The sequence below is a fragment of the Rhea pennata genome, chromosome 1, assembly GCF_028389875.1.
Source record: "Rhea pennata isolate bPtePen1 chromosome 1, bPtePen1.pri, whole genome shotgun sequence".
Classification (NCBI taxonomy): domain Eukaryota; kingdom Metazoa; phylum Chordata; class Aves; order Rheiformes; family Rheidae; genus Rhea; species Rhea pennata.
This window is the reverse complement of record NC_084663.1, coordinates 171,892,839-171,905,995: the sequence shown is the minus strand read 5'-3', so window position 1 is coordinate 171,905,995 and position 13,157 is coordinate 171,892,839. Positions and strand designations below refer to the sequence as shown.

Genomic DNA, 13,157 nt, shown 5'->3' with positions numbered 1-13,157 from the left:
GGCTAAACAGGTTCTTCTTGGCAGCTGAGCCAGAGTACCTCTGTACCTTAATAGTAAATGAGCAGGTTCAGTCAAACTGCAGTTTTAAGTATCTAATGTTAAACGTTTGTTTATGATGGTAGCCAAACATCCAATTTGAAATGTGAAATGTTGTATAAACTTACATGGAGGCATGATACTTGTCCCAAAGAGCTGTGCTGGCTGTCTGCTAGTGGCAGAGCACTGAGGTTGGGGGCAGACAAGTGGATCACCACTTTGTGTGATTTTGTAAGTATTTCTCCTTCTGGGCAACAGACTACACCCAAACAGTTTGCTAGAATATACACTCAGCTTTTAAAGAGCTGCTGTATTTGGACAAAGCTTACATCCTGACTTTGGAATGGATAAGGTGAACACTGTCATTTACTGATACTTAAAATTTTTGCAGTGTTTGTAAGTCTTTGGGCTTTTTTCTCATGGATTTTCATGTTCCTAACTGATACATCTGAGCTCTCTCATTTTTCTCTCTATATGTTTACTGTTTATTCAACTTCTAGAAATTTTTCAGTCAGTATATTATTGTCTGTATTTTGTTTTTAGACATTATGAGCGCTATGAAGTATCTAAAACAATAGAGGAGCGATCTGGCCATCCTCTCATTGACAGGTAATAAAAAATTAAACTACTAAGTACTTTAAAATGTTACTTTCTGCAATAAGTGTTAACTAATTTGGCGTGCTGCGGTTTAGATTTTTAGTCACTTACAAACAAGTACTTCCAGGCATTTTTTCCAGCAACCTTTCTTTGGATTCTTTTGTTTTGTTTCTGGCTAATAAGACTAAGCCTGCTTAGAACATTCACCCTTTTTATTATATGCTTAAGGTATTTTGAGTATTTTTAGTAGAAAATATTTGTGCTTATATGCATCTTTTTCTGTAAATGAACTTAAAAATATATCTTGTTTGTAGGCATTATGAGCGTTATGAGGTATCTAAAACCAGTGAGGAGCAACCTGATCAGTCATTTGCTGACAGGTATGTGTGATATTGAATTTCAGCATCAGTTATAACATCGCTATTTCTGTGTCAGAAAGCCTTGAAATGTCCAGTAACTTTAACCATGATGATTAAGTTCATATTATGTTTTGCTGCTGTGTTTTGCAGTTTTCATGTCGTGTTTTCATCTTGAGAAAAAAGTAGCCACACTTTTGGCAAATTGCAGGCTCTGTGGTAAACAACAGTCAGCAGGAGTTTACTGGGAGAAGCAGAAATATAAGGCAGTAAATATGTAGGTGGCACTAGACTTACCTGGCTGTTGGAAAACAATTTCAGCCAAAAATTGTGATTGTGTCATAATGTACTATACAAACTAGGGTGCAATTGTCCTGATCAAGGTTGTGAAACCTGAGATAGCAAGCAGGGAGGTAAGTGAGAGATAGCAGTGGCATGTTTATCAGGAAGGCAGGAGCTATACCACCTGTCAAGTTACATTCTCTTCGCTTTGACCGTTTTCAGTTTTGTTTTATGCTGGGCTCAGTGGTTGGTTCGTTTATTTGTTTTAATTTATTTCAACAGAATATGTTAGCTATTACAGATTTATTGGGCTCTTTGAATAGACAACTTTTTCTTCTCCCTTTAAATTACTGGTTGTGGTTAAAATAAAATTCCATGATAACCTAAATCTAGGACACTTCCATCAAGCTTTTGTTCTAGATAGCATTGCATAGTAGCCCCAAAGGATAATCTCTGCTGCATATTTAATCCATTCTTATGGATTAAGAGGGACCCCAAAATTTACAGGGTACAACTTAAGGATCTGTTTAGAGCTGGAAGATCTAAATCTAACTTCAGAAAGTTGCCTCCATTAAATAGTTGCCTCTTAAATATGTATATATGTATATGAGGAGGAGGCTCAGGCTCTAAAATCATCCTGGACCAGGGTGCCCTGCTCTTTGGAAGTCCTGTTCACTAAAAACTGTGCAATTGTCCTTTCAAATGAGTAAAACAGTAGATCAGCACTGTATGACAGATAACCAAATTGCATCGCTTTTCTTGATCCCCCCAATTTTAGTTATGTATCATTTACCTGTAGATAAAGCACAAAACTCCCCTTATAAACTCCTATGCAGCCACTGTTACATGTGCAAAAACGCTGCTGTGCTGCCATCCATAGCTTTGCTGTTGAAGTTGTGGTCCTGCAAAGGAGTTTTTCTTTCTGAGCTATTTGAAGCTGAGAAACTGTTATTTCAGGTAGCAAAAAGGTGTTGCTAAAGCTCCCTTCTGTACTGTCAGCAAACCAGCTTTTTGCCATATGTTTTTCCTGTATATTTGAATGACCTTTCTTGGCTAAAATTAATTAAAAAAAAAATATGCTGCTGGGTATAATCAGTGAATAATAAACCCCCAGAAAAGTCTGCAGTATTTGGGGATGTGCTTTGCTTACAGTCTAGTAATTGCACTGTTGAAGTGTGATTTCAGCTTCTTATAAAGCTAGGTTATTTTATGTATCTGCTTTGAAAGCTATCACTCTGTCTATAATCTTTACAAAGCTTCCATGGGGAAGGGATTGTATTTCTTGCATGTTTTTATTCAATAAGATACAATGCTTGGTCCCTTACAGCTGAAGCTGGAAACTTTCACAAGTCTTTAGTATGTGATTATCTGTGTTGGCCAATATTGACATCTTTTTTTTTTTTTTTTTCTCAATATACTGTTGTCATTTTGTCTGTTTTTTTGTCTCTTATTTAAAGTACATTGCAAGCTGATGAGAGGTCTAATGAAAGGAAGGATTGGGTATCTATAATCCAGAGTGATAAGACTTTTGTCCATAACCGGGTCTCCTAGTTGAGGTAGAGAAAGTAATGTTTTCTGTGTCTTTAGGAATAAGTCAAAATCAACATCAGAACTGGATGAAGTCACAACAAACAGAAATGGTAAGTACTGTTTAATTTCCACTATTTTTCAAATGTATCTTTTTCAGAAGCTGGTCTAGCATCAGAAGTAGTCATCCTAACCAGATTAATTGTCGAAGACCTTTTTGATAGATCATACTTCAAATTCATAACATGGCAAAATTTACTGAAGTTTTAACAGGAAAAGAAAATTGATACGGTCAGCAGATAGGTTTGAGACAAACATGATTATCTGCTCTCGAGTGCCTTAGCAGTGATTATGAAGTGATTATGAAACTTAGATGCCTAACTTTTAGATGACTGAAACTTTACAAGATAAGCCCTGTCCTGTAGGTCTAGCACTGAAATTGTTGTATGTGCTCATGCTATGTTTCCTTTGTCAATAAAAAAAAGCTCTGCATGCCAACATGTTATCCATTTGGCACAACTGTTAGCTGTTTTTAACTTCTATTAGTGTAGGACTAACACAGCCAGAAGTCCATTCTTGGTACTGTTACAGTGTCTTTTTTTCCAAGACCTGCTGCTTTTCTTGAGTTATGTTCTTCAGTTACGTTACTGCTTTTTCAAAAGTTTATAAACAATTTTCTAAACACATTACAGCAGTTGTCTTCCAAAAACTATTTCTGTGTCTGAAATGTGATGAAAAAGGTTTTGTTCTAACAGTGGGTTTGCAAACACATCAGTCTGACAGGTGACAGTGCTTATGAGAAGTTAGTGAATAGATGGCTGCAGCAACATAAGCTGAAGCAAAAGCAGAAAAAGGATATATAATATAATATATATAAAAAGAACTTTGAGGAAAATAAATGGTGCACTAGAAGAAATATTGCAGGTTGACAATAGTGCTTTCATGCGTTAAAGCTTGGTCAGAGAGACTAATGAGAGAATAAACTTTCACTATATTGTATAATGGTAATCTATAGCAATAAAACTGAGAGAAAAATCTGTAGTCAGAACAATATTTAAAAGGATTGAAATTTTAATTGAAGTGACTTATTTTCTCAATTCAAGAGTCTTGCTATGAAAGATATTTACAATGTTCAGAAAGAACAAAATTGCTGCCATCTAATATTTAAATGCCTTTTAAAGAAAGATGATTTGTTTGTTTCCCCTTTCAAAATTTCAAGCAGGGATCTAAAGGTCTTCTAAACCCTAAATCTCTGACACTGACTAGTTAACATAGCATCCAAATAATAGAGAAAATTATGTAAGATTTGAATATAAGTGTGCGTGTTTATCAAAATAAGCATATCAAGATTAAGCAATGTGCCTAATACCTTGAATAGGGAAAGAATTCCTGAAAACAGGAACAACTTAAAGAAAATATAAACTCTGAAAGGTGAAGAAAGTATCCCACCATTCAATTATATAGTCTACATGTGCTTCAATTTATGATACTGGAGAGGAAGAATTCAACTTGTAGAACTAACAGGTGTCATGCTCTTTTAAAAAAGCCTATCGCTAGAAGTGAAGGGAAATTCCTATCTGTATATAAATTAAACATCATGTAAAGGGCCACAGTAACAGAAATAAGACTAAAACATTTTTGTAATAAGTAGTGATATATTGTGAAGTTTGATGCTTGTCATTTGAAATCCAACTGTGGAAAGAGAACTAGAAAAACTTGTGAATATGATGATGAATTACTGCTTCTGGAACTGTATCCAGGGTACTGGATGCTTAAGATGTCTAGCCAAAGTTTTCTGCGTATTGTTCAAGTAGGTACTCTCAGCAAACATTCAGAAAGGTCCTGGAACACTAGTGAGTCACAGAAGGGGTCTCAGAAGGAGCATGCTCTGTCTGCAGCAGAGCTGGAGAGACAACAAATCCTTCAGGAAATGAGAAAGAAAACATCTCTTCATACGGACAGCAGCTGGATTAGGCAGCGCAGTTCCAGTGTACATAAGGAGCCTATTAGTCTGTACGGCAATAGTATGAGGAGGTAGGAATCATGTTAAAAATTAATTTTGTCTCTCGTTAGATGTTTTTGTTTGGTTATTTGAAGCTTCAGTTCATATTGCAAAGTACAGAAACAAATCCAGCCTATAAAATGTTGTAATGTAATCTGAATGGCAGTACAGATGGAAAAAAGTAGCCTGCATTATAGCTGGGATTCAATTTTTGCAAGTACAGAGTGTGGAGATGAGACTCTGTGACCTGTAAATAACTCCTTATTTCTTGGTTGATATACCAGCGGTGGAAATCAATAGTGTGCCTTGTCATTGACAAATGCATTTAAGGATTCTAGTATGACAATTCATTGTGGAAATTGATTATTATAGCTAAAGATGATGTCTTTTACATAGAAATATCATTTTCGAAATTCTAGAGTTTGTGTCTTGCTTTAAGTAACATGTAAATGTTGGGTCTGTCACTTAGGAAACAGGCTGAGTTATCAGTTATGGGAGTGTTTGGCTGTTGCGCCAACACTTTGTTTCTAGACAATGTTGCTATCCAGTGGCAGGTGAATTGTTATTTTCAAACTGGTATCCCTGGGAGAAAACAAACAAACCCACTATCTGAGGTCCATTGAGATATAACAGATTTTGATGTAGTTCACCCTGATAAGACTACAGAGAAGAGTGTTTTGCTGTTATTCTGTAGTGTTGGAGTGCCACCTTTCTTTCACCCTGCTAGTGTGTTTTCCCTTGAGACCAGCACTGAACAAAGGGTAGTTGAAATGCTTTACATTAATATATTAAAAGTATTGCTCAGGGTGATCAAATAAGAATATTCATGCTGGAAAATCTGTAAAATGCTAGGATAATGTTTTCCTTTTTTTTTACAACTGGAATATGTCTCTTGGTTCAGCTGTACTGCCCTTTACATCTGTATGTATATATAACTATATTACAGGGGTGAGTCTTTGGACAATCTCGATTCTTCAAGAACAAGTTCATGGAGGCATCATTCGTGGCTGAATCAGTCTGCATCCTCCTCATCTCTGTCATCTAGTCAAGATTTCAGTCGCCCAGTGTCCACTTCAAACCGAGCCTACATGCGCACTCCTTCCTCTAACAAAGCACCTCCTTCGGCCAGCTCTGCGAGAGCCCCGTCTCTCTCCCAGACTGTCCCCCAGGCTCAGTCACCCATCTCTGCTTCCCAGCCAGGGTCGCAGATGCACAGTAGGTCAGTAGTGCCCTTTGCTGGAGTTGTATAAACCTTGGGCTGTGGTGAAGAGCGATATCTGGAGATACTGTCGTCTACATCAGTGTTCTCAGCTATAACCTTAACTAAGATGTTAAATAAAAGTGCCTTAAGCTTTCTGGCTCATAGCTGAAACTATGAGCTGGTATTAACTCCCTGTACCTTGCAGCCATTCAGAGGAAAAAAAAATCACCAGTCTCCAAGGTGTTTGTTGATTACCACAATGATTAGTAAAAGCCTTCTCCAGCTGGCATTTCAGGCATTTATTTTCTTAGGCTTCTTTTAACGAAAGATTCCTAAAACACACAGTTTACTGCCTTCATCTTCATCTCTCCCCTCTCAGCTTTCTGGCATGTGGTCAATATCTACTCAAGGAACACTCAGGAATGCTCATAACCAATGACCTTGAAGAATTACAGAGTAGGATGTTGTTTTTAATTTGGGAAAGAGAGCAAGAATTGCAACATATTTTGAAATAAAAATGGAATTCAGTTGTGGCAGGGTGGATAACTGCTGTCTTATGCACTTGAAACATTTAAAAAGTACCTTCAGATAAGACTGTAGAGAATCATCCACACACAATTGTGTATTATATAGCATAACACTACAAACACTGCTCTTACATTCTCAGACACTTGATAAGTTGACTTTTTTTTTTTTTTTTTTTTTTTTTTTTTTGTTTAAAGCCAGGCTCCTGTGTTCTTTATAACATAAGAAAACAACCCTTTTAAATGTATTTGCTGTTCTTGTTCTCACTTCAGTTTTCTGATTTGCTAACATCCTGGTGAATCTGTGGAAATTGACCTCTGTATGGCATACATTCAAAGAGCTAACATAATATTGCATGTCCAGGATTAGCCTTCTGTTATCTAATAAAGTGCAGATGGTGAGACTTGGCAGGGGGGATTAGCTAAAATATAGCCTTTAGATGATTTCCCAAAAACAAGAAGTGAGGTAGGAGTAGGAAAAGCTGTGTGTTTTACTCTCTGAACTTAGCAATATGCAACCAAACATCACCTAGAAATGTGAAAGAATTTTCTCATTTGTTCCTATGTAACTTTAAATTTAAATTAGCTTCATTTTAGCTTTCCCTAGCTTTCAGTTCTACTGTACAGAATATTCATCTTCAGTTTATTTTCCCCAAGCAACTGAACAATTCACTTGTTACCAGTATTCTGTGTGTTTTTAATCTCAAAAAAAATTTTTTTATAACTTTTCTTTGCCATTTAAACCTTTTTAAGCTGATTTTTTAAGGATTTTCATTCTGTATCTAGGTCGGTCAGTGGGAAGAAAATCTGTTCATACTGTAATAACGTTCTGGGCAAAGGAGCAGCCATGATCATTGAGTCTCTCGGTCTTTGTTATCATTTACATTGCTTTAAGGTGAGAGCTGAGAGTAACACCACGAAGGAACAGGAACTAATCAGGAGCACGCATGGCTGGCTGCTCAGTGTTATGCTCACAGGTGCTCTATTAATCACCTGCTTTGCCTTCTACTCTGACAGCGTGCTACAGGCATATTTCCATGAGGCAATCCTATCTGCAGGCATTTAGCACTCAACTCCAGAGCTATTTCTCAAGCACCAGGGTGAACAAGTATGACTTGCATCTCACTGTTCTTCCTTCTTTCAACAGATGACAAAAAAAACAGGAAAAAAATGGGTGCTGAGCCACTTCTAGAAAATTTGAGTCCTTTCAAAATATCTCATGTCTGAGATATTTGAATATGCAGCTGGTGACTGAATCATCTAAAGTGACCAGTCCCTTCTAGCTGAAGGGCTGGAGCATTGTTTTGCCCCATGCTGCTGCATTGATGGTAGCAGATAGTGTTCACCTGGTGTTTTTTTGGCAGAGGCATGCTGACAGTGTCCAAACTGGCAGGATACAACTCGGCACCCAACCAAAAGCTGTGCTTAGCCCTAATCGGCCCTGATCAGAAGTTTGGGCATATTAGCTCATGCTCAGCACTGAGACATGGTTACGTGACTTTCAGCCAATTTGGGGCATACACAGAGCTGAAAGAATTATGTCTGTCTAAAAAAGATGTATGAATTGTTAGTTCCCCTGTTCTAGGACCAGATGAGGAATTAGACTCCAATTTGGACACACCCTTGGACCCTACTTCCTCCATGAGTTTAGGAAAGACTCCTCTCTGTCTGGTTCAGAACATTTTCCCACTGTGCCCAGCTCAAATGTATCAGCCAAAATGTTGCAAGGCATTACAAGGCTTTTCCTATTCCTGCACACCTGAGGAGGTGGGATGGGAATCATGTGGGAAGGTTGTTCTTCACTCCCTTTCCAGAGAGCATATAATACGCGCAAGGGGATCAATCAGTAGGTTTTGACCTGGGTAAGAGAATTACAAATTTATCTTCTCCAAATTTTTTTAAAATGAATGAGCTGTTGAACAAACTGCCATCCAAAAGATTAATTTCTCATTTAATCAGGCCAGCTATCTGTCTTTCTGTAGGCAGCAAAGCATTTTGCTTTGTAAATTCAGTAAGGAGAATGTTACGCTTTGAGTTGGAGTCTTTCCCAGAGGTGGTTCATATCCATAGCAAAGGTGTGTTCAGCCACTAAACTTATAGTTAGTCTAAAGGTTATCAAGCTGTTCATTCGTGTGTTTATTCAAGAAAAAAATGAAACTGCCCTCCTCTCTCCAGAGGAGAACATGTTAAAATGATGCACAACCCAATAAAACGAGGGTGCGCGAGTATTTGCTGCTTTGAGTGCCAAGTTGCCGGGGAGCCTCGCAGCATAGAGCCGCCTGGAATCTGCCAGTAGCACACCCAGGTGCCCTGTGCCAAAATCGCTGTTGCCGTCTAACGAACAAACTCTTTCATGTTGAGCCAGTTCTAGTTTCAGAGGAACTGAGGTTCAAATTAGATTTAATGAACTAATCTCTGAATAGCTTCTGCTTGGTATCTGTTTAGTTTGTGTATCTCTGCTATTTGTTGTCCGGTCATCGCCTTAAAATACTCTCTCAGGGCTGGTTGCGTTTTGATCTACTAATTGTTACACGTTTGCTTTAGTGGTTGTGGGTTTATGGCTCAAGCTTTCTGAGTTTTAATCCAAGCTGCTTTTGAGTAATGTTTTCTTTTTAGTATTTTGTGTGGAGTTGCTAATTATTGGTGTATCGTGCAGTGTGTTGCCTGTGGATGTGACCTCGGGGGATCCCGCTCTGGAGCTGAAGTCAGGATCCGAAACAACGAGCTCTTCTGCAACGACTGCTATATCAGATTTAAAAGTAAGGCAGTCGGACTGCGGCGCGCACGACTGTAGTTCTTCTTTGTGCTCCAGTGTTTTGTGCTTAAGCGTAGAAACCTCAAGGGTTTTTACAGCTGAGCCAGTCAATAGCTTTCATGTTTAAGTTCGTATATTAGTGAATAGATTCAAAAAGGTTTGATTGTCAGTTCCTCTTTCATAAGGTAGTCGCTCTTAACTTTTAACTTGCTGGTAGCTGGCTTTATCACCTTACTATTAAGGAGCTTCAGACAGAAAAAGTAGTACAGTCATCCTGCTTTCCTCTCAGATCTGAGAAAGCGGTGTCTGGGAGCTGTTGTCTGTTGCTGAACAGGCTCATCTTGGTAACAGAGAAATCATTTGAAAAATTGTCTAGATTTATAAAAACTAATCTGAATATATATTTAATTCAATTCTGACATGTGCCAGGAAAGCTATTAGTATATCCTGTGCAGGTGGCAAAAATGCCATTTTTTCCTCTCTGTAATGCTACTTTTTGAATTATAGCTTTATGATTGGTTGTTTGTTTAAATACAAGTCAGCAGGGAATTGATTTACTTACAGATCTTAACTGAAAAATGCAGTATTTCTTTTCCTTTATTACAGTTTACAGAATTCTGACTTATTGGACCTGTTAAGGCTTTGAATAATAGATGTTTCTTTCCTGTCTCTCTCTCTCTGCTATTGTAGAAAGTGCTAGACAACCTCCTAATTTTTAGAAGTTATCCCAGAGGTTTTATGTGGCTCTGGAGAATTCTGTATTTACTACATAAAAATAGAATGATGATCTTCATTTAAGTGAAAGGGTTTTTGAATGACTTGCTAGGGAAATAGTCCATGCTTCTGCATGAGCACAGCATATTTTGCTCATGGAGGCCCAGGAGGCAGCAAAGGGAACGGGCTGCTCGGGCTGCGACGACGAGCAGGACCTCAGGCATCTGCTGACCGATGAAGCCCAGCTCAAAGCACAGCTCTGTGTCTGATGCAGCTGTCAGGCTCTCTTTGACCTCAAAGACAGAGAGCTCAAACAGTTGTGTGCTGGTTGGGCTACAAGTGGAAAAATGCCACATCTCTCCTTGACACTAACAGTGCATCCACAGAGGCTGACTGAAGGAGCAGGGATGCTGCTATGGTCAGTAGGAGGAGGGAGAAAATCCCTCCTCCCCCTCGGAGGTGGTCCAGATCTCTGTGAATTACTGTTAGGAGATCTCACTTCCTTGTTCGTAGTATGCCTGGGCCAAAATATTCCTATTTAAGGCACTTATTTGCAGAAGATTGAATACATGTTATTTGAGCTTTGCCTATCTTTTCTTCTGGGGAGGGGGGGAAGGTCAATTACTGGGAGAGATGGATAAATCTGAAAAGAATCAGAATTTTTTTTAAACAAAAACACCATGGATAAAGTGCCGTTTAGTCAGCCTTTAATATTGTAGCCCATAAAGCCACACCAGTGAAGCAGAGTAAATTTTTGAGAAGTGATTCTGTTCCTTTCCCTGAGGACTGCAGCTTCCTGAGTCTGAGGGCACTTCCAAACATAGGGGAGCATGAGTTAGGGGAGGGGAGCTTGAAGGTAAAGTAGTCATTGAAATTGGTGATTTGAATAATACAAAAAACTGTGTGATTGTTGCAATGAGAATATATGCCAAAGACACAGCACTGGTCTGCAGTACAGGTTCCTGTGCCTGCAGTTAGCATTGGGCACCAACCTGATTGATTATTAACTGATTTGGAATGTGACCATATTGGCTAAAAGTTTGATAAAATGTAGGTTTATTAATATTCACTGTGTGATTTCCATGGTGTGATGGTTTTGCATATTTTTGTTCATTTTTTGTTCAAGTGTTTTATACTTACAGCTTTACTACAGTGAAACACCAATGCATTGTTAGGTATCCCCAAATGTATGCTGAGAGAGAGAGGAAAATAAAAAGCTTTTGTTGCTATAGCTGCTTCACGAATCTTAATTTATGTTCAAAGGTAAATTCAAAGAAAAAAAGTGATTCTCTTCATGCTGATACAAAAGATAACTCTGAAAAACTTAGTAAAGTGCATATTCTATGGAAAATTACTTGACATGAAATACTTACGGTGGTATAGTTGTTGAGTTAAATCAAAATTTTTATTCTTCATTAAATTTGACTTACTAACTCCAAGTATATTATGGTTTTACTGCTAACTTTTTCAGTAGATGTTAGGAATCTACTGAGAATTGGAAATTACCATTATCTGTCAATTTTTCAATTGAAAATTTTTATCACTAAGGTGCTTCAGTAACAAGAATTTAATTCCGATTTCTTCTGTCTCTCTAACAGCTGGACATCCAACCTCCATGTGAAGCAAATGTAGATATGAAACCACTGTTGCAGATAGAAGAAGTGATTGCTGCTGATGTAGATCTATAAATATATATATTGTGTGTATGTGTGTTTTTCTAAGAGTAACTCTTTTGCTTGTCTAGTCTTCATAGCAATGCATTATATCCTTCATGTAACTGTATTTTTATTTATGAGAAAGTAATTGCAGTAAGGAAATGTCTGAGGAAAATGCTTTCACTTTTCAGCTTCAATTATTTGAAAGAACAAGGGAGAATAAATATATTTTCACTAATAACTTCAAAATATTTTTGAGGCTTATAATCAACTAGCTGACTTTCCAATGGTATATGAAGAGGGTATTTTGTTTCTGAGCTCTTGAAATGAGCATTAGAGAAATAGTTAATATAAATATATATTTGCAATGGCTATCTTTATTTTTGACATATTCTGAAAGTGAATTCTCTAGGTTAATATGAAACTACACTTATATGCACAGAATGTGTTTGCTTTTCATATGGTGTTTTCTAAAATTAAGTGCTTTTTGAAAGTTAAATACAAAGTATAATCTGTTTGCTCAGTGGTAATGGCGTAATAGTCTGTGAAATCCATTGAAGGGGAAGAGTTCCCTTTTCTTCCCATTTGAAAAATGTAACTATCACTTTCTTCCACAGACTGAGTGGAGGATGGCTGTTGAATTACAGTATATTTGTAAATAAATTTTTCTGATAGTGCATTTATTAGAAGTTTCTTTTCTTTCTATCCAGCAAAATATGTCTGTAAGGTGATTCGTTGGAGAAAAAAAAATTGTTTGAATTTTGTTTTGGGGAAAAAAATTATAAAAGGATTAAAGTGTCACCTTAAATATACATAAGAACAATAGCTCTTGCTCTTCTTTCTCTTTCACTAGACTTCAAATTTTGTAGATACTGTCAAGCTCCTCATGTTCTTTCTCTTCAGCATTTTATACAATTTCTGTACTGTGGTTAGAGTGACATACTGAAAATATCCTGGCTCGGGTACTGCTGCCTCTGAAAACACCGCAGGAATGCATGCTATGTTTTCTCAGCAGCTGCTCCCAAATTGCTTTGGTCAGTGGCTTTCCCAAATCACTTCATGCACCGTTGCAAGTATCTCTGTCCTTGCAAGCCACAAAGGATGTGGACGAGAAGAATTTGGAGTCACGTTTTGCAGATGAGAAGGATGACTGCTGGGACGCGTAGGAGGGCAGGGTGAGGCTGTGGGTTTCGACTTGTGCGTGGTGCACCAAGGCCAGGCACAGTGCTACGGACTCGTGGGGAGCAAGGACACGGGTGGGGACCTTGCAGGGACCAGGCGGGGGTTGCAGTGCAAGAGCTGAAGGAAACACAGGGAGATTGAGCTGGGTTCCATGCCTGTATCTCCACTGCTGTGGTGGAGTGGGGGAACTTCTCTGTGGGTCTTCTCATCACATGCACTTCGCTAAATTGTCCATCTAAACTGTAGCATTAGTGTGGGCCGAAGGACTAGAGCATAAAGCTAGGAAGTCACTTTGCTCTTTAACCCCTTGTGTCTTCTCTTTGGCT

At 38.1% G+C, this 13,157-nt stretch overlaps 1 protein-coding gene across 10 annotated transcripts in view; it reads left to right on the top strand.

Moving 5' to 3' along the window:
- LMO7 (LIM domain 7) overlaps positions 1 to 12,328 on the top strand; it is a 131,208-nt gene extending 118,880 nt beyond the window's left edge. For 8 of the 10 annotated variants that reach the window (XM_062566895.1, XM_062566891.1, XM_062566890.1 and 5 more), the window contains 8 exons: positions 580 to 645; positions 948 to 1,013; positions 2,859 to 2,911; positions 4,610 to 4,832; positions 5,747 to 6,019; positions 7,312 to 7,420; positions 9,182 to 9,284; positions 11,593 to 12,328. In XM_062566895.1, the coding sequence (XP_062422879.1) occupies positions 580 to 645; positions 948 to 1,013; positions 2,859 to 2,911; positions 4,610 to 4,832; positions 5,747 to 6,019; positions 7,312 to 7,420; positions 9,182 to 9,284; positions 11,593 to 11,615 (916 nt within the window). In that variant the 3' untranslated portion in view covers positions 11,616 to 12,328. The remainder of the gene's footprint in view (positions 1 to 579; positions 646 to 947; positions 1,014 to 2,858; positions 2,912 to 4,609; positions 4,833 to 5,746; positions 6,020 to 7,311; positions 7,421 to 9,181; positions 9,285 to 11,592) is intronic. The other 2 variants (XM_062566887.1, XM_062566896.1) reach the window with 1 other exon arrangement.
- The last annotated feature ends 829 nt before the right edge of the window (positions 12,329 to 13,157 follow it).